Source organism: Aspergillus vadensis (assembly GCF_003184925.1).
Source record: "Aspergillus vadensis CBS 113365 unplaced genomic scaffold BO88scaffold_4, whole genome shotgun sequence".
Lineage (NCBI taxonomy): Eukaryota > Fungi > Ascomycota > Eurotiomycetes > Eurotiales > Aspergillaceae > Aspergillus > Aspergillus vadensis.
This window is the reverse complement of record NW_020292042.1, coordinates 1572642-1597709: the sequence shown is the minus strand read 5'-3', so window position 1 is coordinate 1597709 and position 25068 is coordinate 1572642. Positions and strand designations below refer to the sequence as shown.

General features: G+C 47.2%; 11 protein-coding genes across 11 annotated transcripts; 5 read left to right on the top strand and 6 right to left on the bottom strand.

Annotated features, from left to right (window-relative positions):
* The first annotated feature begins 140 nt into the window (after nucleotides 1-140).
* Nucleotides 141-2724, top strand: BO88DRAFT_216250 (putative transporter). The gene is made up of 7 exons (XM_025701961.1): nucleotides 141-168; nucleotides 234-628; nucleotides 700-1637; nucleotides 1697-1825; nucleotides 1883-1980; nucleotides 2092-2258; nucleotides 2322-2724. Exons 2-7 carry the CDS (start codon nucleotides 453-455, stop codon nucleotides 2698-2700), a joined length of 1887 nt encoding a protein of 628 aa, XP_025566250.1. The 5' UTR covers nucleotides 141-168; nucleotides 234-452; the 3' UTR covers nucleotides 2701-2724.
* A 23-nt stretch (nucleotides 2725-2747) lies between these two features.
* BO88DRAFT_333225 (25S rRNA (adenine2142-N1)-methyltransferase) lies at nucleotides 2748-3900 on the bottom strand (the record flags this gene model as incomplete). Its single annotated transcript, XM_025702755.1, has 2 exons — nucleotides 2748-3585; nucleotides 3878-3900. The coding sequence occupies 2 exons, from the start codon at nucleotides 3898-3900 to the stop codon at nucleotides 2748-2750; spliced, it is 861 nt and encodes a 286-aa protein (XP_025566249.1).
* Nucleotides 3901-3972: 72 nt separating this feature from the next.
* BO88DRAFT_383397 (60S ribosomal protein uL23) lies at nucleotides 3973-5195 on the top strand (the record flags this gene model as incomplete). Its single annotated transcript, XM_025704666.1, has 4 exons — nucleotides 3973-4000; nucleotides 4291-4352; nucleotides 4421-4707; nucleotides 4773-5195. 4 exons carry the CDS (start codon nucleotides 3973-3975, stop codon nucleotides 4858-4860), a joined length of 465 nt encoding a protein of 154 aa, XP_025566248.1. The 3' UTR covers nucleotides 4861-5195.
* On the bottom strand, nucleotides 4872-5834 carry BO88DRAFT_216115 (Tim10/DDP family zinc finger protein). The gene is made up of 2 exons (XM_025701960.1): nucleotides 5593-5834; nucleotides 4872-5497 (listed from the first exon to the last, which is right to left on the bottom strand). Exons 1-2 carry the CDS (start codon nucleotides 5696-5698, stop codon nucleotides 5334-5336), a joined length of 270 nt encoding a protein of 89 aa, XP_025566247.1. The 5' UTR covers nucleotides 5699-5834; the 3' UTR covers nucleotides 4872-5333.
* A 110-nt stretch (nucleotides 5835-5944) lies between these two features.
* BO88DRAFT_402679 (BUD31 family protein) lies at nucleotides 5945-7039 on the top strand. The gene is made up of 3 exons (XM_025706168.1): nucleotides 5945-6250; nucleotides 6324-6454; nucleotides 6596-7039. Exons 1-3 carry the CDS (start codon nucleotides 6079-6081, stop codon nucleotides 6737-6739), a joined length of 447 nt encoding a protein of 148 aa, XP_025566246.1. The 5' UTR covers nucleotides 5945-6078; the 3' UTR covers nucleotides 6740-7039.
* Nucleotides 7040-7057: 18 nt separating this feature from the next.
* BO88DRAFT_216080 (forkhead box transcription factor) lies at nucleotides 7058-9813 on the bottom strand. The gene has a single exon (XM_025701959.1). It carries the CDS (start codon nucleotides 9681-9683, stop codon nucleotides 7536-7538), a length of 2148 nt encoding a protein of 715 aa, XP_025566245.1. The 5' UTR covers nucleotides 9684-9813; the 3' UTR covers nucleotides 7058-7535.
* A 2016-nt stretch (nucleotides 9814-11829) lies between these two features.
* On the bottom strand, nucleotides 11830-14182 carry BO88DRAFT_402677 (aspartate kinase). The gene is made up of 4 exons (XM_025706167.1): nucleotides 13936-14182; nucleotides 13786-13866; nucleotides 12399-13648; nucleotides 11830-12339 (listed from the first exon to the last, which is right to left on the bottom strand). Exons 1-4 carry the CDS (start codon nucleotides 14082-14084, stop codon nucleotides 12242-12244), a joined length of 1578 nt encoding a protein of 525 aa, XP_025566244.1. The 5' UTR covers nucleotides 14085-14182; the 3' UTR covers nucleotides 11830-12241.
* A 947-nt stretch (nucleotides 14183-15129) lies between these two features.
* On the top strand, nucleotides 15130-17422 carry BO88DRAFT_402675 (C78 family peptidase). The gene is made up of 6 exons (XM_025706166.1): nucleotides 15130-15926; nucleotides 15990-16457; nucleotides 16512-16543; nucleotides 16592-16746; nucleotides 16808-17012; nucleotides 17080-17422. The coding sequence occupies exons 1-6, from the start codon at nucleotides 15462-15464 to the stop codon at nucleotides 17111-17113; spliced, it is 1359 nt and encodes a 452-aa protein (XP_025566243.1). The 5' UTR covers nucleotides 15130-15461; the 3' UTR covers nucleotides 17114-17422.
* A 139-nt stretch (nucleotides 17423-17561) lies between these two features.
* BO88DRAFT_402674 (nucleoside triphosphates FAP7) lies at nucleotides 17562-18793 on the top strand. Its single transcript, XM_025706165.1, has 3 exons — nucleotides 17562-17819; nucleotides 17918-18066; nucleotides 18160-18793. The coding sequence occupies exons 1-3, from the start codon at nucleotides 17637-17639 to the stop codon at nucleotides 18347-18349; spliced, it is 522 nt and encodes a 173-aa protein (XP_025566242.1). The 5' UTR covers nucleotides 17562-17636; the 3' UTR covers nucleotides 18350-18793.
* BO88DRAFT_402671 (non-canonical purine NTP pyrophosphatase) lies at nucleotides 18363-19390 on the bottom strand. Its single transcript, XM_025706164.1, has 6 exons — nucleotides 19091-19390; nucleotides 18955-19028; nucleotides 18759-18903; nucleotides 18669-18705; nucleotides 18553-18614; nucleotides 18363-18500 (listed from the first exon to the last, which is right to left on the bottom strand). Exons 1-6 carry the CDS (start codon nucleotides 19262-19264, stop codon nucleotides 18432-18434), a joined length of 561 nt encoding a protein of 186 aa, XP_025566241.1. The 5' UTR covers nucleotides 19265-19390; the 3' UTR covers nucleotides 18363-18431.
* Nucleotides 19391-19544: 154 nt separating this feature from the next.
* Nucleotides 19545-24920, bottom strand: BO88DRAFT_402669 (type V myosin). Its single transcript, XM_025706163.1, has 7 exons — nucleotides 24551-24920; nucleotides 24345-24477; nucleotides 24105-24294; nucleotides 20182-24043; nucleotides 20050-20123; nucleotides 19779-19993; nucleotides 19545-19726 (listed from the first exon to the last, which is right to left on the bottom strand). The coding sequence occupies exons 1-7, from the start codon at nucleotides 24683-24685 to the stop codon at nucleotides 19617-19619; spliced, it is 4719 nt and encodes a 1572-aa protein (XP_025566240.1). The 5' UTR covers nucleotides 24686-24920; the 3' UTR covers nucleotides 19545-19616.
* Nucleotides 24921-25068: the final 148 nt, after the last annotated feature.

Sequence of the window (25068 nt, the reverse complement as noted above, 5' to 3'; positions counted from 1 at the left end):
CTTGCCTTTCTCGGAGATAACCTGTTTGTATCCGTTAGGTAGACTACGGAGTGCTACATCACTACACGCTTATCTTTGTCCTGGACATCGTGCAAGCTGATCTTGTGGCTGCGCCTATAAGAAATTGCTGATAGTGACGGCCATTCCACTCACACGCTGAGTTTACTAGTATCCGCCACCAAAAGTGACGCCCTAATATTACTTCGCTGAAAGCTGATTTGTCTCCTCAACAGCCTTGATTGTACTTATTGCCTTCAATAAATAGACTCGGTCTTTCCAAGGTTTTCTTTCCTCGATCGCTCTTTCCCTGACATCTTTTCATCTATTTATTTATTTCTCTTCTTTTCTCTTTTTCTTTACCCCTTTGCGAAAGTCGATCAAGCAGCAAGTAGCTTGATTCACGACCGGAAGCTTCTGTCCCCTGGCCAGGGACTTTAAAGGAATCATACACAATGCCTGAATCCACAATTCCGGCAGCTGCGGGTGCCCAGGCTTTTAGCTCACATAGGCCGATTGCGCCTGGTAGGCCGAGCGCTGATTCTGCAATTGAGTCTGATGTATATCCTTATGGGCTTGCAACCAGCAGTGGCAGCTATTCGAGAGTAGAAGATAGCTATCCGAGGCCAAGGTAAGTCGCCTACTCATCATGAACTCACATAAAATATTAGCCTCGGTTTAACTATGTCTTGTGCTACACAGATCAGCCTCCTTCTCCGCGCGGTTCAGACAGGCAGGCGGGGTCAATAGCATTGACAACTTTGCTCGCTCGTGGCAGCGAGCTGCATATTTTCCAGAAGTCTTACCTCGACGATCGTCGTTTGTGATAGACTCTGACGAAGAATGGGCTGGGAATACAAACGACATTTTCAGGCCACAAGATTACGCGGGACATGATGCCGACATTACACGTCCCTTATTGGGTGCTGATGGAGAAAATGAAGACAATGCCTTGGCCGGCCAGCTGGATCTGAGAAAAAGGACATCGAATGCAGACATTTTTGAACCATCACTGGGGGGTTCGTACGGAACGATTTCTTCCCGCGTTAGTGCATCGGCACGGAAGCATGCGATCCAATTGCACAGAGAGCAACAAAGTCATGGTGATACATCTGTGGGCTACGAAAGGGAACCGGTCCTTGTAAAGCAGGTGCATCATGAAGACGGTACGAGAGAGTGCATCGTTGTCGGCCAATCTACGGTTCCACAGACAATCTTCAATTCCGTCAACGTTTTAATCGGTGTTGGTTTGTTGAGCTTGCCACTCGCTCTGAAGCATGCTGGCTGGCTTCTTGGCCTGCTATTTCTGCTATTTGCTGCAGTGGCCACAAATTACACGGCAAAGATCCTTGCAAAGTGTCTTGATGCTGATCGGAGTATAGTCACTTACGCAGATCTAGCATACGTTAGCTTCGGTCACCACGCACGCTTAGCGACAAGTCTCTTGTTCTGCTTGGAACTAGTTGGGGCTTGTGTTGCACTGGTTGTGCTTTTTGCGGACAGTTTGCAAGCTCTCATCCCGGGCTTGAGCCTTCTTCAGTGGAAAATAGTATGCGGACTTTTGCTTGTTCCCCTCAACTTTTTACCATTGCGACTTCTTAGCGTGACAAGTATACTCGGCATACTTTCTTGTACCTCTAGTATGTGTACCTTCTTTCAGAGCTCAAGTGTATTTTCGAGAAGCTAACATTTGTCGAAGTCGTCATCATCACTTGTATTGACGGGCTTACGAAACCAACCGCCCCGGGATCTCTCCTTCAGCCAGCCAGGACGTATTTATTGCCTGACAATTGGGCTTCTCTTCCTCTTAGCTTTGGGCTGATAATGTGTAAGTCTATTCACTCGCTAGGGGTAGCTTAGGAGAAGGCGCTGATGTTCAGATAAGCACCATGGGGTGGCCACGGCGTATTCCCTAATATATACCGCGATATGCGGCATCCACAGAAGTACGGCAAGAGTCTGTGGGTCACTTATGTTTTTACGGTAAGCGGGTTTCGGCAGCATCTTGAAGAGCATATGCAGAGAAAAATCGTGCATATTGCTCAACGAACAGGGGATAATGTTCTCGGGTGCTAATCGAAATATTCGTCCTAGTATTCTCTTGACTGCACGATGGCCATAGTGGGCTGGATCATGTTTGGAGACGATGTTCGAGATGAAGTCACTGCCAACATCCTACGTACAGAGGAATATTCGCAGGTATTGTCTATCTGCATGATCATGTTCATCGCCATCATTCCAATCACTAAAGTACCATTGAAGTGAGTCATGCTTCACGTTGTTGTTTTCGGGGGGAGATATGGATTGTTGATTGACAAATGTAGCTGCCGGCCGCTCGTGGCCACAGTCGAAGTCCTCTGTGGACTTGGGTCACACCCTGAACTTCAGACAGATCCCAAGAGCACAAAAGCCATGGTTCAGAATCTTTCAAGAACCTTAATACGCATCCTTGTCGTGGTCAGCATTGTTATCATGGCAGTGCTATTCCCTTCGTTTGACCGAATTATGGCGCTGATGGGATCAGCTTTATGTTTCACGATCTGCATCATATTGCCGGTTGCCTTCCACCTGAAAATTTTTGGCAACGAGATAAGTCCAAGAGAACGGATACTGGACTGGTGCCTTTTGATAACTTCCTCGATATTGGCTTTGATTGGGACTGCATGGTCCATTCTGCCGCAGGATGCTATCTCAGCACTATGAATGTGCGGATAACAACGCTTTCTTGTTGTTCCCATGCGACACTAGTATCACTTGACGATAATTGAAAAATTGTTCCTTGTTTTTCCAGGGTTCAAGATTTCCTTTTTGAAGGGTTTGGCGTTGTAGTCGCCAACTTGATCCCACAGTTGGAATATCAGCTTGGATGTCTGCTTGGTCTTAGCCAACGCAAAGCCCATACTAGACATTATGTCTTGCAACCTGCTTTCGGTGAGGTAGCGCGAATTGGTAACGCAGGAGACTGGCAGAACCAGAAACAGGCTTGGGGTGACATCAAGAGAAGATCCGGAGGGGGGTGATGTGGTCAAGAAGGATATACAGCGCTTCAACATTTCACCCCGACCGGCGGCATCTGGAACATAGTTGAGGACCAAGGAGAGACTGATGATATGGAACCTATCAGACTCGTTTTGGGGAAGCGGCCTTTTCATGAAGTCCTGTTTCAAGATTCCCGGTTCTTGAGAATTCAGATCTATCCTAGTAACATCCAGTAACTTGTTCATTGAACAAGCGTTCTTCGTGCTTAGAGCTCCAATCTCGAGTACTCGGAGCTTGTAGGGCGTATTTGCTATTGGCAGTAACCGAGGAGCTATCCAATCAACCAAGACCTTGCTAGAGTCGCCTCCACGATCTAGAGACTGGCCAAGTTTGCTTGCGAGCTGGTAGCTTTCCAAGCCACCATTTTCCCGGATCTGCGCTTCGATCTTTCCGACTAAAACATCATCACCGGCCCGTACAGCTTGGGCATGCGCTTTGAGTAGTCGATGGTGTGATCGAATGAGATTTCGAGTAGCTTTCGCCGACAAGGCCGCATGCTTTGCCCGGACAGTTGGTGGGCGAGTGCGGGACAGAAGAGCAGGTCTTTTTCTCCGTTGTTTGTTAGAAGGCCCCATGTCTCGGCCTAGTAATACTTCTTCCCTGGCAGTCCCCTGGCGTTTGAGTCGAAGTGTCTGCGCAGGCAACAGCCATCAATTGTGCTCGTTCAATTATTGTCGGAATCATTGATGGCTTCGTACATGTGAGAAACCGCTTGTTCTTCACGTGACCGTAACGGATACACTATGCCGAAAGAAGACAAACTCGACAGACTAGCCCGTTCGAGTTGTGGTCGCCAAGAGATCCAAACCATCCGACACGGAGGGCTGGTCAGGTGACCCACAGAGTCAACCGTAGGGTTTTCATTAAGCGAATACCTTCCAAATAATTCGACACTCGACACTGCGACAATCAACACGACAGCGCCGGACGATAGCCATGGCTCCCAAGGTGGATAACAAGCAAGGTAGGCATCATTTGTGCGATTCATCCGTCTTCTTGAAATTTGCAGATTTGTTCTTGTCGGAATCTCGGTTTTGTGAGCCTCGAATGGCATCTACATGTGGCGGTACTCCGGGGGATAAAGCCCTCTCAGCACGATCGAAAAAAAAAAAAAAAAGAGGCATTTCCGATGAACGATTCGAGCCCTGTGTTTCCCCCGCTATTGTCAACCTGCATGGATTTTGTGATTTCGAACGAGCGATCGGCTATATTTTATTTTGAAGTGACGGACGGGCTGACATTCTGGATCTATAGGCAAGACCAAGCCCAGCGACAAGGCTGGTGCTGCCGCCAAGGCAGTCATTAAGGGTGCTGGTGTACGTTCTCACAAGGCTTCAAATCCGCCCATGTTCTGCTCGGTACTAAATATCATTTGATTCTCCAGGCGCACAAGTCTCGTAAGGTCCGCACCTCTACGACCTTCCACCGCCCCAAGACCCTTCAGCTTTCCCGGTCGCCCAAGTACCCCCGCAAGTCGATCCCCCATGTCCCTCGCCTCGATGCGCACAAGGTCGTCCTCTACCCTCTCAACACCGAGAGCGCCATGAAGAAGATCGAGGAGAACAACACCCTGGTCTTCATCGTCGATGTCAAGTCCAACAAGCGCCAGATCAAGCTCGCCCTCAAGAAGCTGTACGACGTTGACACCGTCAAGGTCAACACCCTCGTCAGGTACGACGACCTATCTCATAATCATTGACTTACTACCGAGTTCGGGATATCTAACTTGTCTTTAGACCCGATGGACTGAAGAAGGCCTACGCCCGTCTAACCCCTGACGTTGATGCTCTGGACATCGCTGCCACCAAGCTTGCCATCGTCTAGATATTTTTCATTTAGGGTTTGGGTGAATTTTTATTTTGCGCGGTGGTTCATAAATATCAGTCATAAAGTTAGCTGCCAATGCTTGAATGAGGGCTGAATGATCGTTTCCAAAAAAGAAGAGGGAATTACTCGAATGCATGAATACCACGAATAAATCTGGTTCTAGGCTCCGTAGATCTTAAACCATTGCCGCGGACTCCTAGGCTACTTGCCTATCCTAGGCCTAGTGTTTAGTTAAGAGGGTACAAATCTATGTATGTCACAGTATTACATGCGCAAGCCACCAGAGCTGAAAAGTGAACCTCCGACACACTCACAGTGCTATTCCATGTGGCAAAGCCAGCACGTCCTTCTATTGATATGATTGATATAATACATGAGGTACCCGTTTACATGCAGGGTGACGGCAGACGTGCTCTATGCATGAGCCCGCTGCTTTTCGTTGAAAAAGTAGAAGACAAGAATTATACATCTTATCCACGAAGAGCTTCGAGATGCTTCAGGATCGCAAGGTTCGAATCCATCCACCGCTCAACGCAGTTCTGCGCGCATGTTTCCTCGGTTTGTTCCAGGCGACCTGATGAGATCTTTCCCGCGATACATTTCTTCCAGCAAATATCGGACAACGAATGGACGGCTATATGACGACCATTAGCAAATTTGTTGCCCCGTAAAATCGCAGGACAGGGACGAGTCGGCTCAAAAGATAGCGACTCAGGCATAGTGACTCACTTTGCTGCATCGTAGCCTTTTGTTGCTCGTTTGCCAACATTTGGCTCAGTTCGTTCTTGTCGGCATCATTCAGCTTGCTAATATCGACCTGAGTCTGTGCGTCCATGGTGAAGATGGATTTCTGTAAAAAGAACCGGAAAGGTAGGTTTTAATGATGAATGTTGTTTTAGGAACGGATCGCGAGTATGCTAAGTACAGGTCCTGAGTAGGAGATGGGATGGTTTGCTGGTTGGTCTCTGACGATGCTCAACCATCGGAATCAAACGCCTAGAAGAATTAAAGGCGGTGTGCCATGGCAGATGCGGCCGCAAGCTCGTCGCGCCCGCCGCTCGAACGCATCTATCTATTGTGGAGCAAATCATTCTTTGGGCTGCGGAAAATCAACAGAGTTTCGGTGTTTTGTTTCGCAATACTCACTCCTGTCCCTCTTTTGATCAATCACGCAAAACCGTCGTTCTTCTTGTCTCGTTGGCTACGTATCCAAAGATGCCCCCGGTACGGACCTCGCGCAATCGCAAACCGCCCCCGGCAGGCTTCGATGATATAGAGGATACACTGCTGGAGTTCAGCAATAAGATGAAAGATGCGGAGAATGCATCGCATGACGGGAAAAAGAAGCACGAGATGCTGTGGCCCATATTCCAGATCAGCCACCAGAGTAAGTGGTCTTTCGTCGAACTCATATATTCCAGTTGTCGACCGCTCAAAGTCACTCATAGTATGACACATAGGGTCCAGATACGTATATGACTTGTATTACGAAAAAGAAGCCATATCAAAACAGCTGTACGAATGGCTTTTGAAGAACAACTATGCGGACGCCAACTTGATCGCTAAATGGAAAAAGCAAGGCTACGAAAAGGTTACTATCTACCCGTTTTCTACTTATGCTCTTCCTTATGTCTCCTCCTTCTGTCATTATCCAAGCGAGTCACCATGGATTTCGCTTACCAAGACCTGGATTAAGATCAATCTACTAACACGTGCCATGTCTTCATTACAGTTATGCTGCCTCCGGTGCATCCAGACGAAGGAAACGAATTTCAATGCAACTTGTATCTGTCGGGTACCTAAGGCGCAGCTCAAAGAGGATCAAACAATCCAATGTGTTAGCTGTGGGTGTCGCGGTTGTGCTAGCAGCGACTAGCCACATCTCGAAAACAAAATTTCTTTTTCTGTATTTTAGCGTATCCGGGTTTCGTCAAAATCAGTTGAGAGGCACAGGTCATGCAGGTTAGACCTTTCTTTGGTACGGCGTTAGGTTAGGAATTGAGACCTCAGATATCTTTTCCTTCCATGTACTGTTTCCTCGTACGCTGCCCTTCGAACATCTTTTCCGTTTCTGCTTCGCGCATCAGTCGACACCGACTTACTAGGCTCTGTTCATAATTCAGAGAACATACCTAAAGTTCTTATTACAGTTTATGGAACTAAAAAGTAACACGCTTCTACGCTCTTTTACACTTCAGAAAATACATAAACAATGCAACTGTGCGCTCTTGTAGTGGAAACTAACTAGAATATGTGCTCGGTAAATCACTCAAACAATCCGGGACGCAAGCAAAGAAAAGTAAAACGACACGCAAGCGAAAAAGCAGAAACTCGAGTTCGTTTAGACATCACATACTCATGTACATCTTACCAAATGTCGTCATAAAGGTCGTAACAAGGTCATTCCAGGTCCGGTATATGTCATAACCGACTACCACCCTTTCAAAACTCCAGCAACCTCATCTGCTCAGAAATGAAACAATCACACCCAGATTAAATGCGCCTCCCCTATCCCCAAAAAAACCCGTTGTCTACCAGCTGGATAGGACAATTTGCCAATTTAGTACGCCATCAAGAAAGAAAATGCAAATCTCCCGAGGCGCTCGCTGCGCATTATTGTTTTGTTTGGCTTCATTTTTAACTTCATCATCCAAACCCCCAAGCTCCTGGCTTTAGAACAGTGTATTGCTCCGATGATTGCACGAAGGCCTCGGTGGGTATGACTTCGATCTCGACGGTTCTTCCTTGCTCATACCCCCGATCTTCTGGAATCCCTGCAAGATATCCACGCCATCTATTTCTGTCGGACTTTCATCAAACAGATGAAACGAAAAGAAATCTTCATGTGAAGAGTCCAGATAACGTGCTGAGTCAGTCACTTTGGAAGGCGACTCGGGGAAAAGAAGGCCTTTAGCTTTAGTCGATGATTGCAACGATTGCACCCCTAGCCTGTTGTTGGCATTCAATGACGTGATATCTGCCAGTATATTGCCATTTGATCCGCCAGCGTCTGTTCGAGTACGCTTAATAGACCGCTTCTCTGGCGAGCCGTATGCTGGGTTTGAAATATTATCCGAAACAGGATCCGCAAAGACATCGAAGCCAGTGTGGAGATTTTCGCTCGGCGTGAACGTTTCGTCTTGAATATTAAAAGCTGGACTCCACGGAAGATCCTCATCGTTGAGTCCCAAATGTTTTATCGGGGAGTTGACCATATGTTGAATCTTTTTGCGATGGTTCCGTAGATTCGTGTTTGGTGATACTGAAGGTGGTGGCTTAGCGGGTTTCTTAAATTTGATGACCGGCGTGATAGGAGGGGGTAGCATGCTGATATATTCCCCACGGAGGGGCGATGAACCAAGAACTAATCCTGAGTCCTTCAAGATGCCACAGTGACTTGGGCTAATGTCATGTGACGAACTTCGAATTCGAGCTATCTCTTCCTCTGCCCGACCACGCTTGATTCGTGGAGGGTCTATGTCCAGATCCGAAGTCAGAATATGCCCAGCTTTGTTTGGTCGCAAAGCTGAGGACTCTAGCGACGAGAAGTATCCGCTGTCATTCACTGCAGTTTGTTTTCTTTTATTGGTGATGGAAACGATTCCCGAAGTGATGGTTTGAGAAGGCGTTGGAGGGGTTCCTTGTCGAGTGTAACGAGGGGGTACAACGGGTGGTGACGAATGTATGGGTTGGAGTGGTGACGACCGATGTCCAAGAGTCTGTAGCACAGTGCGATTGGTATGTTCGTCACTCGTGTCTTCTTGGAGAGCAGGGTCAGAAGCGGGGAGGGTGGCATCGGAAGACAGATCCACAGGCTTCGAATGTTTTCCTGTCGGCTGATATGGGGGCGGCGGGACTGCCCAAGTAGTAGTACTTGAGTTATGTGGACGCGCTGTGTCCTTCTGCGGCGCGGCTGGAAGAGGAAGGCTGGACATCGTTGCGCGGCGCAGTGGCTTGTCTTTGAGAAACTGAGCTTCCATTCCAGGTTCAATGGCCCAGTAGTTGCCTTTCCCTGGATCATCCTTAGGTCTTTCCTGCTTGATAAATGCTTTATTCAGGCTGAGATTGTGCCGAATGCTGTTCTGCCAACCTGGGTCACTATTTTTGTAATACGAAAACGTATCCGAGATCCACTTGTATATTTGCGCTAAAGTCAATCGCCTGTTCGGCGCACGAAGTATAGACATGCCAATCAGCGTCGCATAGCTATAAGGCGGCTTTGTGCCATCGTCTTCTATCGGGGGCATCTCATGAGGTTCCGGCAAGCGCATAGAACTAGGTTCCTCCCGCTTCTGCTTTTTTGTTTGTCGTTCCTTTAGTGGTGCCGCGTCCATCAGTGTCCTCTTCACAGGTTTCGGTATGAATGAGGGTTCAGGGAAGTCTGCAAAATTATCGCTGTTGGGTTCATCTGATGACTGCGCCTCCTTCGGTGAGAGTTTCCCTGAACTGGAAGTGGAGAATGTCGTGAATAACGCGGATTGGGGCATTGAAGAGGAAGAAGCAGCGGTGTGGTGGTATCCGAATGAGGGTTGTTTGGAAGGAGAATCTGTAGTGAATTCTGGAGCTGGGGGAGCCGTAATGGGGACAAATCCTAGATTTCCATGTCCAGAAAATAGGCCACTTGAGCTGCGAGCAACTTTTGCCGGCGAAGCCTTGTGCGTCGTAGAAGTGGTCGCATTTAGAAATTGATCTTTCGCCGACGACACATGCTCACCGGGCTGCAGAGGTAAAGGTGAGGGCTCTAAGCGGGGGCGTGGCTTGGAAATCGCTTTTCCACAAGAAGGCCGTGAGGTTACCGGCGCAGAACGTGTCGGGCTCATACTGCACGATCTATGCCCTGTACCTTGGTGTCAAGGGACGTTCGACGCGGAGCAAACTTCCGCACACCGTGTATGGCAACAGGGCAAAGCTTCGGGTCACCTTGAGCTCTAGCAAGGTACCCGCAGAGCAATGAACGAGGGAGCACGCCTTGCTGGGATGATTGGACAAAATCTGGGTGGCAAAGTTCCAGATCGCAGTGCGAAATACGATGATGGTCAGAATATCAAGCGCGTAAGAGCGCGATGCAAAGGCAGTAATTTAGAGACAAGGACACAGAGGGCCTAGAGAAATGGCCTTTGTCATACAAGGCGTGAAACTTGATGTGGTTATCTGAACAAAGATGTAGCCAAAAGCAGGCTGCCTTTGGAAGGGTGTGGTACGTTGAGTAGGCGCGAAGTAGATGATGTATGTTGGATGGTGAGATCGAGAACAGAGCGATGGAGCAAGTGGGTTATCGAAGGAAAGAGTCCCAGAACATAGGCGGCAAGACGGCTCGACTAAGTTCAAATCCCTTTGTCCGGTAAGGTCCATCCAGGTAAGGTGGGGAGATATGCGCAAGATATTTTGTGAATAATTCCTTAGTTGAGTGAAGAATGAGAGAACGAAGAAAGACAGGCTGCACCTGTTGATTGCCCACGCGCCTCGTCGGGCCTGTATGGTATGGTTATGGCGCGTGCGCGTCACGCGTCGGGCAGCCTCTGGACCCTCAAGCTACCCTCGGGTGGCCATCAGGCATGAGAGGCAGATATTACACGTATTGTCATAAGTAAATTACCATTTACTTCGTGTGTGCAATTTTGTCTTCTTGTGCTTCGTACCGCATACATAAATGTCGATGGTAATACCAATCCCTGGCCCCCCCTCCTCCCTTACTAGCCTAGCACAGACTGAGTAGGCATGCGGGTCCCTTGATGCTGCCCAGTGAACAGTATCGACGCTACATCTGTTAGACCCATGGGGATACATCCCTTGCTCAAACCCACCCAATCAGCCGCCGAATTTTGCAGATCATGGGTCCCTTGGTCAATTGATGAAAGCAGTCTGGACTCTGGTGGCATGCACTTCATATATTATTATAAATTCCCAGCCTACCAAATACAGTCTAGGCTACCGAACACAGTCCTACTCATTCGTTGTGAAAATTGTAACTGATGAGGATATTGTATCCACACTCCCACCCTTCCAGAAGCACTTAGGCTAGGAATTACTTTGCTACTACAAACATTCTCCGACTTTACGATGATACCAGTACTAGCGACTATGGCCCTAGCTTCGTTGGAACCCTGTTCACAATCTAAGTAAAGCTACTGAACTCTTTTAACAGCACACACAAGCCACATGAACAATTTATGCCATCCAGGGATGATTACTTCACCTCCCTCCCAAAAGATGCAGCGAATACCGAGCTAGGGACTCGCAATAATGCGGCTTGTCTAAGACAATGCAGCGACCACTTACTGCTGTGAGCCATGCATGCACTTGGAGGTTCTGAATTGCTTGCTCCCCGCCCCCACCCATTCGTTTTTCCATTTCTTTACATTTTCTTATCAAAGCTTTAGGTACTGTGAATCGATCTCGCTATATAATAGCCACAACACCCGCGGAGCTAGAAGTAAGTCAAGCTAAGAGTGCCATGGTGGCGCAAGGTTTGACCCTACTCATTCGTAAGTCAGCATCTAGATTGTTTTTATACTCTATGGGAGCGCCATCTGAACATCTGAACTGTACACATGTTAGCATACCCTCGAAGGGGGCGTGATTACGCAATGTGTCCAGTCAAACACCCTTGAGACTAATTCGGCATTACCCACCTAGTTAATGTATTGCTAACTATCTTTAAAATTACATAATCAATCTGTATATGTGTGTTGTAACACGCATGATTTGCTCCTACTCTTATATCCAAGGATCTACTCCGTACTACTGTATCCACTACTATGTCATCACATATTCTTTTCCTTGTGCGAGGTTGTTGTTGAGCAATGTTAGAAATAAACCTCGCATGCACCGTTGTGAACATGGCTTTTGTTGGACCTGCAGGAACTATGCATATACTAATCATTACTGTAAGCAAAATTTAATCCGGACCTCACCTTATAAGCCTTTCTGACCGATAGATATTCAGCAATGTGATTAATATGTCGAAAGAAGCTTAGGAAGCATTCCTAGGGCATAGTGGAAAAAGGTCTTGTAAGAAAATGAAGCTCTATAATAGACAATAAAGACAGGTAAATCAGAAAATGTATAATGATAAGCCAACCCCAGTAGACCAGAGAAAATGAAATTGACGCCGATGCATGAACAACCTGAGACGTGCCTGAAAAGCCAAGAATCTATCTGCATTAGACGAACCTGCAACCAAAGGAAGATCGAAAGAATATAGAAAGGAAGAAAAGAAGCATCAACTACACAGCTGTTTATATGCACGTGACTCTTGTAGTTTGGGGAGACATGAGGGAGACATAAGGATGATAATGGACATCATAGCGTTAGAGGCGGACACAATATCTGGAAGGTAGCGTGACGCAAATGTATAAGGGAACACAAAGAGCACTTTTCAGTCCAAGAACGTGAACATGCTGGTGTGGATGATATTTAGGGCACGATCAGCATCTCTCTCTTCTATGACACACGAGATGTTGATCTCACTTGCACCTTCAGGGCGGTATATCGTCAGTCAGTGTTCAAGACGCACAGGTGAAAGCGAGACTTACCCTGGGAAATCATCTCTATATTGACGTTGTTCTCACCTAGGGTAGAAAACATGCGGCCAGCTACTCCGATCATATTTTTCATCTGTTTGCCGACAAGACTAAGGATTGCCATCTCGGGGATGATATCAACCGTACCATATCTCTGCAGGTCGCGCAAAGCACCTTTGAGATCTTCATCAATGACCTGATATTCATCCCTCCCGACTCCATTTAGGAGAGGCATTTCCGAATGAAGAGCCATCGAGACATGAACCTCACTTGTAGATATCAAATCGATTGAAAGTCTCCACCTGTCGAGGACGGAGAATATCCCAGCGAAGAATCCATGTGAGAGCGAACGTTTGTTGGAATGTACATTAATCACCAATATCTTGTGCTTGATCGTGACCGCCGTTGGGCGTTTAGGCCGCTGCACAAGACTAGGGCTGCGGGTACGGAATAGTCTCGGATCATGGCCTGGGGTTGTCTTCTCCAATTCGAAAGTGGAGTCTGGAAAGATCACGGTGCCATCACCTCTGGGGTTCATAACATTTTTTATGCGAATTGGAATCTTGGCACGGATGACTTGCTCCATAGTGAAGGGATGAATCACCTCCGAACCATAGAATGTCAATTCAGCTGCCTCAGCTGGCGTGATTGCAGGTAAAAGGCGTGCAGTGGGCACTTTCCGGGGATCTGCGGTGAATATTCCATCAACCTCTTTCCAGACTTGGAGTTCCTTGGCATCTATTCCAACAGCAACGAGGGCGGCGCAGAGATCAGTATAACCGCGGCCAATCTGATCGAGAAGGCCCCCAGGTACGGTTCCGAAAAAACCAGTAACAACTGGCACTTTGTTCTCACAGGCCCGAATCTTTCGGCCAAGAGCTGCAGCGAGATTATTGTAGAAGTCCTGGTCGAGACCCTGATTCGAGATAGGAAAATCGATGACCTCAGCTAGGTCCACGTACTGTGAATCCACCCCGCGGTCTTGAATATAAGCGGCCATCAGGCGACAACTCAACTTTTCTCCTGTACTAATCACTTTATCCACGCATCGTGCGCTTATTTCTCCTAGTGTTTGTGCAGCCTCCAGGACTCGAAGTACTTTGTCGCATTCGTTGTTTATCTCTGAAATGAGCCGGGACTTGAGTACCTTGGACTGGATTTGTTCATCAACGACCTGGATATGTTCGAGCCGGACTGCCTCAACAAGGGAAGCATATTCTTGTGATAGAGCGTCTTCCGCATCCCGAGCTGCTCGCAAAAGGCTGCGTTATATAGTGGGTTAGTCCGAACGGTAAATCTATTCTAACAGGATCTGGAAGTCGTGAAGACATTGCGGAGAGGGGCTGGACAGTCTATGAAAAGACCTCTTGGGATTTGGAACACAGAGGTTATGACTCACCGGTTTGTGGTTCCTGCAGCCTTCGTTGAACTACTCCTTGCCGAACAAACTATAGCAACGCGGTGTTCGAGTAGACTTGGTCTGGTTCGAAGCCGTTGTTAGCAAATACAACGAAAGTTAGGGAAGAATTCAGAGGGCGAATATACTCACAATACCACTTGGTCAATGATGTTCAATGCGAATTTCCCAACACTGGTACCTCCAAACTTCTGCACAACCCAATTGCTATCGGGCGAGTCTTTTGACTCACTCCTGGCAACTTTTAAAAGATCCTTCTGGTTTTGCTGATGATTATCCATCTTTGGGTCGCTCGAACAGCACGTTGAAGCCTTGCAATTGAGAGATGACACACCCACGCAATTGGCTCCGGTAGCGGGACAGCCTTTTTTATGTGCACTGGCGGGGTTGCGAAAGCGGAGCTCATGCCGATGAAATGTAGAACGAATGGTCGTTCGCCATTTTGTTTCTCCGCCTTCCATTTGCGGGTACGCATTATCAGAATTCAATGATTACTAATTGAAGATAAACGTTGAGTCAAAGAACAAAGGTACTAACTCATGTACCAAAGCAGTGTAGTTCTTCTCGAGTTTGCATACGCCCCGTTTCATAAGTAGTCTACCATCCACAACCATGTATTCTCATTCAAAGAGATGATAAATTGGTCTCAAACAGAAAAAATTTTGATTTCCTCGATTGGACCACTTGGTGCTATGTTAGACTATCATGTTTTTATATGAATAACTGTATTAGACATCTTATCTCGCTGGCCATTTTCAGCCATAAATACAAAAGCTTTGTAGGCATCGAAATTCTTTTTCAAGGACTGAAATTATGATACTTTTAACCATGCTTGTGCTCAGATATACTGACTATCTCATACGGAGATGGCTCAACCGCAGACTGCAGGTGGCTGATATAGCTGTTGGGTTGCGGATTAGGACAGTCCCTATTTAGGATCCCACGTTTCTATTCTTCCTTTTTTTTTTTTTTTTAATGGATGCGATCCGTTCAGTATGCTACCTGTTATCGATATCATGCTGTTCCGTACTCGTTTACCATCAGAAACACAGAGTTCGTCTATACTGATATGTGCAAGGGGTGCATCAAACCTACTATGTAACATACACTAAGTAGTAGTAATATTTTATCAGCGAATATATTGATAAAAGTTACTCTGTATTTCATGCTTACTTACCAGTATCAAACGATACATTTTGATTTGCTGGTAGCAAGTCAGCATAACCGATACTATGGGTATGAGGCTAATATTACACGTATTAGTATTGTTTTATAATACCACAGAGTCCGCAAAGCCAAGCTTTTATTCGTTATCATTGTTGGGCTCTTTGCCACACCCCAGTACACCGTCGGAGTGAGTAATGGTCATAAGGCAAGATAGATTGTATATTGTTTTAGCACAGGTCGTCTCAGTTGGGCCTCGACTTTCGCATCTAAGCTGCTTGGCACATGATTTCGTGGTTGATTTAGGTGGGCCTACGATGGTTGCCTATCTAGCCAACTGTCAATTTTGCCTACTTCTGGCCCTAGTCGGCTCCTAATCACCTCTTCATTGTTGCTGAAACACATATACCAACCATAACTTACAAGAAGGCGGAGCTGTTTTCATCTCGTTCTGAGGTTATTTTTGGAGCGGATACAATAAAATACTGGCTGCCATGGACCAGATAAATCATAGTGATCCAACGTGTCCCTTTTGTCCATTTTCGGATCCGGACATCAGCCGTGTTGTAGAACATGTGGATGTTTTTCACCCTGAAGTGGATACTCAGGCTGGGCATAGCAGACGGCCGGCAAATGCACCTTCAACTGGAACAGGAGCATGTCCAGGGGATTATGCCGAGTGTCCACACGGCTGTGGGGAAATAGTACTCAACACTGAACTCCCCGCCCATCTCGACTTGCATTTTGCGGAAACAGTTGCCTTTGAAGACATATCTTCATACCAGCCGGAATTGCCCGTTGACATGGAGAGTGCACTGTTCAGCCACGATGCAGAGAGACGGGAACGGTTGGAAGAGCGCACTCCCGGGCTTCTACCCAGTGAAGATAGAACGCCCTCGCCATGGTCATTGGTTGGTGGCACGAAAGCACCGCACAGAGAGACAGCAAAGCGACTTGGAGTACGGAGTCTTCACTTACCCTTTATACTTCATAGAGCGCGTTATGCTTACACTCAAACCTAGCGTACGGAGTTAGGGCCTCATGCTCACGAAAAGCAGATGCCATCATGGCTGCGAAAAATGTTAGAGAGAGGTTCTATGTCAATCTTTACAAACACAATTGCCTCAGACGGCACGCTTCGGAGGCGCGAAGCTGTCGAAAACGAGACGCGCGATGTCATCCCAGTGCTCGCTCGGTTATGTGAGCAGGACAAATCGGTTCAGCGTGCTTTTTTCTGCAGCCCAAAGGTCCATCAGATCTCGAAGATCCCCAAAGAAGGAGGATTTTGCGGCTATAGGAACATCCAGATGCTAATCACCTTCTTGAAAGAAACCCAATTTCCGGGACATGAGCGCTTCCCAACGGAATTACCCACGATCTTCCAACTACAAGATATGATTGAAGATGCATGGGACAAGGGTTTCAATAGTGTAGGGAGGGTCGAAACAGGAGGTATCCGAGGAACTAGGAAGTACATTGGCACGCCAGAGGTATGTTGGCTATGAACGTAATCTTATGGTTTGAATTGATTCATTACTCTATAGGCACAAGCCCTGTTTTCGAGTCTCGGCATACAGTAAGACTCCTTCCCCAAGCTGAGAAGCGCTGCTTTAACAACCCACAGGTGCGAAGCAAATAGCATTAGTGCCTCGAAGGAAGTGCGTGCACATGACGCATTATATATGAATGTTGCGGCTTATTTTCGAGATGCATGTGCTTTGGAGGAAGGGAAAAAAGTCATGCAGACGAACTTGCCCCCTATCTACTTCCAGCACCAGGGTTTGAAGACCTCTTTCTTCGTGACATGTGACATGTCTAATGAGTGGACGGGCATGAACAGGACATTCCATGACAATTATCGGCTTCGAGATACGTGACGGTGGTAGCGCAGACATACTCGTTTTCGATCCTATGTTCCGAATACCTCCAGCAGTGAAGCGCCTTAGGGGGGCACAAACGATGACGTCGGACCCTGCACGCGTATTGAAGGTTTACAGACGAGGCACGGCATATCTACAGAAGTACAAGGCATTTGAGCTTCTAAAGTAAGTATGATAGAAGAGGCGACCATTATGGTGACGATGCAGTAAAAGCTTACCGGATTGCTTCTAGATTGAAATATTCCGCCAATTCGTCTAGCAAATAGCACTGCAAACTAGCGCGGCATGACATCAGCCTGCCAAGCAGCAACAGTTCTTTGGCTTCCAATGTGAAGCGCACATCACAACATGCCTACTTTGCTATTTCCAATTATCATGAGCATGTGCATGACTCTTCCGGTAACCGCTATACGTCAGCTCACCAAGTGGCAGCATGCTTAAGATAAAGTTACCAGGTTTGGTTTTCACGTGCATTGTACCATGCTGTAAGACTCAAGCTGAGCTCTACATATCAATAACTTTATCAGGGTTACATATGAGCTAGCATTTTCTAAGTACTATAATGCCTATTCGTGCATATATAAATATGAGCACGGCAGCTTCAACCAAGTAGATAACGAATCATGTAGCACCGGGTAACTTATGGAGATATCGGGAAGTTTGATAATCCGAAGCTGTACTGATTACTTACCCCACGGAAAATTTCCCCTCACAGTTGAAACTTTATCGGCCTTTATCGGGCAAATTGAAAGAAATACTCATTCACGTCGCACATTTTAATGAGGCATAATGCGGACATCTCCAAATGTGATAATAACAGGCACGCCCGGCGTAGGAAAAACCGTCCATTGCGAACAATTGGCCGAGGAGACAGGTCTGCGGCATCTTTCAATCAACCATGTCGCAAAAGAGCGAGACTGCTACGAGACATATGACCACGAGTTACAAACCTGGGTTGTGGATGAGGACAAAGTACGTTCATGTAACGCTTATTCTAGTCTGGTTTCCAGTCGTCTGATAAGTTGGTCCCAATTTGCACTCCTCATGTTTACCTAACATACATATTGCAGCTCCTGGACGCTATCGAGGATCAAGTCCTTCAAGGTGGCTATTTAATCGACTGGCATGCATGCGATCTATTTCCCAAGTCATGGATTGATTTGGTCGTTGTATTACGCTGCTCATCTACTGCTGTTCATTATGATCGTCTCGCATCAAGGTACACCACAAGGACTATAAGCCATCCGCTCCCACCCCCGCCCTCCCCCTTCACTATTAGCTGAAATGCTAATTGGAGCTTATCGGTTTACAGGGGATACAATGAAACGAAGCTGCAGGAAAATTTAGATGCCGAGATATTTGGTGTTTTGCTTGACGAAGCTCGAGAAGCCTTCGACGAGGAATTAGTGGTTGAATTGAATAGTGAGAGGGATGATGATGTAGAGTCCAATTGCGCAAGGATTTCTAGCTGGGTACAATCTTGGAAAAATGACCGAGCCTGAGATCTCGATTAACCTACGGCAATCCGGGGGAGGGGGCGGCCGAAACCGACACCAATTCGCACCGTGAATCTTGCAATTTATATCAATGACGTCTGTCGGCCAGCCAATCTTGCAACTTGACCAGGGCTTTATATCTGTGTGAGATGAGGTTCTGCTCCGTTGTTAGTGGCTGGTTGAAGAAACTGATGGGACAAATCCATTACCTTCTCCTCTTTGTCCATTTCAGCGTAAGTCTTGCCGCGATACTCGAAAATCGGATCCCAGCCTGGAAAGAGCTAGTGAGCATTGATTTTTGTAACCAATAGTCGCCTGTACATACCAAAATTCGCAGGACCTCTTGGTCTCACAATAGCTCCCTTGCGATGCGTCAGCTTCTGACAGGGTAGGTGGAGTTCGCACTCAATCCTACCTCAGTTCTACCCTGGAATAAGATTGGATCCGAACCGGGTCCGCTGGAAAAGGCAAAAGTGCAGACAGCCTCCGCAGCTCTGGTCTCAAATGAGTCAAGCAATTTATTCAGGCCTTCATGGCCTAGGGCATCGAGGAATGATTTGCTAGGCAGAATTATTAGGAGTGTTAGTATGCTTAGGTGAGGGAAGACATACATGTATGGGCCAGGCAGTCCTTTAAGAGCGTGAAACTCAAGCGCAGTATCTTCTGTCAATACCGGGCCTCCGACCTGACCGAAGTGAGTCAGTGTGTTCGAGCTGTGCAAATTCTGCTTTCTGTGGTGTCACTCACCACTTCTGCTGCACGTCGACATTTCTCCCGGGCAATCTCTTCTATTGTGCCCTGTATCTCCGGAAGGTCAACTGCTTGATTTTCAACGTCGATCACAGTCCCTAATATCGCTTTCACTTCTGCTAGCTTGTTTTTGTTGCCGGTGATGAAGTTTATTGTTTTCATCGAGGCCATCTTTGCGTAGGCCGGTCGGATTCTTAAAAGGAGCAACAAGAAAAATCCAGACAGTAGGTTGTCCGTTGACAGACTACAGACGAAGCAGAACGGATAGACAGGGGTGCACTAGATATATATATACCTGTTCCGCCGAAGGTTCGTTCAATCCTCCAACGCTTAAGATTCTTGTTTCCCCGCAGCCCCACCAGGCGGTAGTGTGGTTCAGCTGCAACGGAGCAACAACTTAGGAGGGGCCTTCATTCGGCTGCTTACAGAGATGTACTATTATATAAACTGGCTAGCATGATACAAACGCTCATCATCATGGTTTCTATGAAATTGCTAGTACTCCGTTGTTCATATACAAGGTCTATTCCATCGTCGCCGCGCCGCTTTCCGTCATCTCCATCCTCTCTTGCTGAGCCATTGCTTGGGCAGATACGATTTCAGCCAATCGCTTTAGTCGCGGCGTTTGAAGCCCTTCAGAGACCGTTAGCATCACTCGTTGCATTTTCCGCTAAAGTCCACTTACATGACGGGGTGTATGTCTCCAAGGCTGTTATAACACGTGGCTCCGCTATCTCATACGGCCCACTATCTTCCATGTCAACTGGTGTCAGGAGGAGAACATCACTCTTCTCGGTGACACGGGAGGCCACGGCTTTCATGATTTCACCATTGATAGGTTGCTCATAGTCAGCCACGAGATACTGATTCAAAAGTTTCTGGATTTGGTTTGGCGAGAGCCTAAAACTGTCAGTACTGCATGGAAGTTCAACAGGACAAAGTTGATCGGAACTCACATCCAACAAATATCTTGAATAATCTCGATGTCATTCAAGGTGGCCTTCTTCAGCTGAAGAAGCTTGGTCGCTTGCTAGAAAGAGATGAATTTAGCGGATAGAACAATTCCATCGTCTCGACAAGTATCTTACCATTAGATGCTCCAGCTGAAGTGTACCCTCGGGCATATCATGGCTCTTGCACCACTCCTCAATGCGGGTAATGTTGTAATTGATCTGCAGACCACGTTTCCAGGAGAGAAAGTTTCTCCGCATGAGAAGGTCATTGAATGCAGTGACACCAACAAGTCGGAGAAGCTCAGTGACCGTCTGTGTGATAATAGTCTCTTCCAAATAGAAAGCCTTCATCGCTTTGTAGACATTGTTCAAGAGACTGAGAAGGTTATCCATACTGTAGGCTGGGTTGTTGTTGGAGGGTAAGAGCTTCCCAAGAAACCTGTTTGTCTCGCTTGTAACGAACCCAGGGAGGGACTGGGATTCTATGATTGCTGGTACAATCATCTTGTAAAGTTTCTTCTTCAATACTTTCATCCACGTATGATAAATGTTGAACTCCAGGCTTTCGAGATCATGCTTCACAATCTCTAAAAGGCGATCGTACTCGAAATTATCCGTCTTCTGTGCTTCATACCAATCTTCGGCCAAGAAAACGAAAGACAACATTTCGTGGACATTCGAAAGCCAGAAGGCTCCAGGATTGATAGCATCTTCTCCGTCATGCTGCATAACCTCTTGCTGGATTGACTGCATGACGTTGGCTAAGAAACGCTCGGACTCTTTCACAAAGCCATTGTTCCACATTTCGGAAGTCACTAAATTGATCAAATAAGCTGGGAACAAGACCTCCTTCTCCGTTGGTGGAGGTGTAGAGCTGGGCAGTGGGATTTTCAAATTGCGTATCAAGCCCATTGTCACCTCTTCATTGAGCTCATCTTCTTCAGACAACAAATTCTCGAGCTCTACCTCAACGGAGTCCAGGCCTGGAGAGAAAGCATTTCCTGAAAAATGCTGGCGGCCCATAGCCGAGCTAGGAATGGCCATCGACACCGGCCTTGGGTTGTAGGCACCACTGAAACGATCAATATCGATCCGCTCAGCACCGGCGCTTCGTCTTTTAGGCTTGGGCTTCTTGGAAGAAACGAGGTTTATCAAGCCGCTCGCAGGTGGCTGAATGGGCCCACCGTTCTGCTGGTCTCCATTTGTGCCGTTGGCAGGCACAACCCTCTTTGCAAGCTCAAGCTGTTCTTCGAGGTCGACTATCTGCTGACGAAGGGTTGCCTTCTCGTTTTCAGCATCAGTATTCAGCTGCTGAAGTTTCTCCAACTCTTGGTTTGCGGTACGAATCGATTCACGTGAGACCTTCTCTTCTTCTTGTAGACGCTTGATGGTTGCCTGCGCATCATTATGGTGCTGTTGTAACTTGTTCATTTCTTCCTCCATGGCAGTTAAGCGAGCAGCAGTGATACCTGCCTGGTTTGCTTCGGCCTGTAGTTCTTTCGAACGATTCTCGAGCACATTGTGACGGCTTCTCCACGACTTCACTTGTGTCTCATAGTTCTCCAGTTGCGAGTTGAGTGACTTATTTTCTCGCTTCAAGGATTCGAGGTACTGAGTCAACTCTACCACCTTATTCTCCAGCTTATAAGAGATCTGTTTGAGGTCCCGAGCATCCTCGCGGAGCTTTTTGTACTCTCTCCTGGCCTGCTTTCCTCTCCAGAGATTCTGGACAATGATCACTTTCCTGCGGTATTGTCTCCAGGCGCGTAGCTGCCGCCAGGAACGGAACGATCGCTGTATTACTTTGGCTGCATTGCCATGGATCGTGTCGAGGATATTCTGACGGCAAAGGAATCCCTTCGCAACTGACTGGAAAAGAATGAAATTGGCACGAATGCGGCTGTAATTCCGCCGCTCCTTCTGTCCTCGCCATACCCTCTGGATAGTCGTAGCTGCCTTGACCTGCCGTATCTCAGCTGCACGTTGCCTTGCCAAGAAACCTCTAATAAGAGCCTGTGTTGTGAGGATAGAGGCACGAGCCTCAAGATATCTGCGGCGGTAGTACTTGCATCGAAGGTTCTTCTGTATCATAACAGCACACCCATTCAATCTTGATGTGCGAAGATTCTCGAGAAAAGCAAGCATGCCTGCTCGAAAGAATATCTTCGTTAAACCCAGTTGGTATTTATCTTGCTTTTGCTGGGTGCCATCCCCAAGAGCTTTTTGTAGAATGGCATGGCACATATCCCTAATTTCTGACGTCCATTGCGATGAGTGACAAAGCATGTAGTACCGGATTGCAAATTCCTCGTAAGTCCAGCGTGTAGGATATCCAGCAGTACTGATCCGTACAGTCTCAAGGACACCACAGGCTCTCAGCTGACTGAGTACCATCGGCCCTTCGAATTTCCACGACTCCTTAGCCTCATTAGGTTTGATGCAGCGTATATAGTGCACGTCGGTAGAGTTGATTGTGTTCATGAGCTCAATCAATGATGATTTGAAAATCCCTCCCAGAGTTGGCTTGCGATTGACAGCAACGCCAATTTTTCGACCTGGGGCAGCCACGGGCTTGGATGAGATGGATGCCGAATCTTTCTCGCGAACGGCTGCTGCCGTGTCTAAAATTTCTTTCACGAACTCATTGGATGAGCCTCGCAGAATCTCCAAATGCTCGTCTGGAACAGTGTCCCGGTTTTTTTCTATGAAGCCGTCGGACTCGTAGGTCACATCGACCGCATAGTGACATATCGTAAACGCGGACTTGCCGAACCGGGGCTTCTTGTAGAACTTCTGCTTATCTGCGGCGAAATTGTGGTGCAGTTTGGTCACGAATTGCTCATCCGAGCCCATAGGCAACCGGGATTCTTCATCCAAAAGGGATAAGATGCCCAATTTTGCTTCAATTAGGTCAATACAAGGTTGGTTATCCGAAAAGTCAATGAACGTCCAGTCTATCTGCTCGCGCACATATTCTTCCTGTTCCAGTTTGAACACGTGCTGGTTAAACTCTTGCTGCAGCTTCTCATTGGCGTAGTTGATGCAAAACTGCTCGAAAGAATTTTTCGCAAAATGTTCGAACCCGTAGATATCCAAGACGCCAATGAAAGACTTGAACTTGTTCAGAATACTATCGGTAGCCAGACCTTGGTTGATTCTATCAACAAGCCAATCGAATAGGCTAGAATAAATGAATTTAGCAACTGAGTCCCTGACCACCGTGGCCTGTTGTTGAGTTAGGTTTGACGTTATCTTTTCCCCTCGCGTAATCAATTGTTTTTTGACTATCCATTTCGCAAACTCGTTGGCGTCAATTCCAAGCAATTGGCAAGCTCGAACAAGTGAAGGTTCCGAGGAAGACAAATTCGAATCTGTCCTGGTGGCGGTTATTCTGACATTCCCAAGGTGCAACAAAGCAGCGAGCACACGAAATATTTCCGCCTGCGTTTTTTCCGGGACCCCTATAGTACTCAAGGACTTCTTTGTCGCATTGAATTCGGCTCTGTCATCAACACCATCAATCGTCGGTGTACCACCTTGGTTAAGATAATCGAAATCTTCGACGGACGTAAGGCCAAGCTCCTGTTTTTCGGGGTCAGTGGCACCGGCAACCATTTGGTAGAATATATGATAATTGCGCTCTTTCAGTGGCTGGAAGACAAGTCGAGATCGTTCAAGAAGATAAGTTCGTATCTTTGCGCCAATTATATTGGTCCTGTCATCGAACATTATCTCAATGTACTTTCCGAAGCGCGAAGAATTATCGTTGCGGGTGGTTTTGGCATTTCCGAAAGCTTCCATGACAGGATTTGTGGCCAAGATTTGCTCTTCGGTTTCACTGATGGCATCTGCTCGACTGGTAGTATACTTTCCAGGTTGATCTGAAGACTCGCGGGTTGCAAAATAACGCATAATGTACTTTGCGCTGACCGTTTTCCCGGCACCTGATTCACCAGAGACTACAATCGTTTGATTTTTTCCATCGCGTAGCATGTCACTATACCAATATCGTAAGCAAGAACACAGGTGGTTTTTTGTAGAAAAGGAGTCGCTCTTACGCAAACGCTTCCTCGGCGATAGCAAAGAGGTGTGGCGCCTGAGATGCCCTATGTTTTCCAGCATATACTTGCACCATTTGCGGAACGTAAAGTGAATCGACCCGGGCGAATGGATTGGTAGCAATAAGAACGATGCCGCTATATGTGTATATTTCCTTCTGGGCATAACGCAGCTTGATGGCCTGCAAAACTGGAAGGGACTCAGTAATCACCGTAATCTTGCTTCGGAGGCACACCCACCGGCTGGCTCATTCAGATGAGACAGGTTTGTAAGGTCTTCGCTGGCTTCGAGCATGGCAGGATTCATCAAGGGCGGCAGTTTTGGATTGTTGTCTACCTGTAACTCGGCCTGGGTTGTTTCCAGTGTTTTTGTCTTCGCACATGAATCTGTCAGTTGATATCATATCTTCTATGCGAGATACCCAAACAGATCGTATGGTACGAACCTCTCCATTTTCTATCAGGAAGACAAGCTGCACTTTGTCCCCATCAACCAACTTCTCTTTGACTTCAGATGCGACCCATCCCTCGGTCGGATCAGGTTGCCAAGCCCTTGTTCCGACCTCGTAATTGTGAGCCATTGCGTTCAGATCTGTAGATATGTTGTCTCTCTATATCTTGACGTGACCGGAGAAAGCAACCTATGCAGGACGTTCGGAGGATCTGTTCGAATAATCGATGTTAAAAGGCATCTAGTGAGGAGGTAAGGGAAAAGCACAACTAATTAAAGCAATTCGAGAAATGATTTCCCGTCTGGTAGTGGTAACGACGGGCTCTATCCTTGATTATAAGTCAGAAGAAGGCATCATGCTTCGCTTCAGGGAGAAATTACTGAACTGGCTAACAGCTGGCGTTACCGAGCCGCAACCCCTGAGGCGGCGCCTGGAGAGCGGCGCCACTTGTCGACGCGATCCCCACAGTTGTCAGCACCAGCGCCAAGAGCCAGAAAGTATGAACATCATGT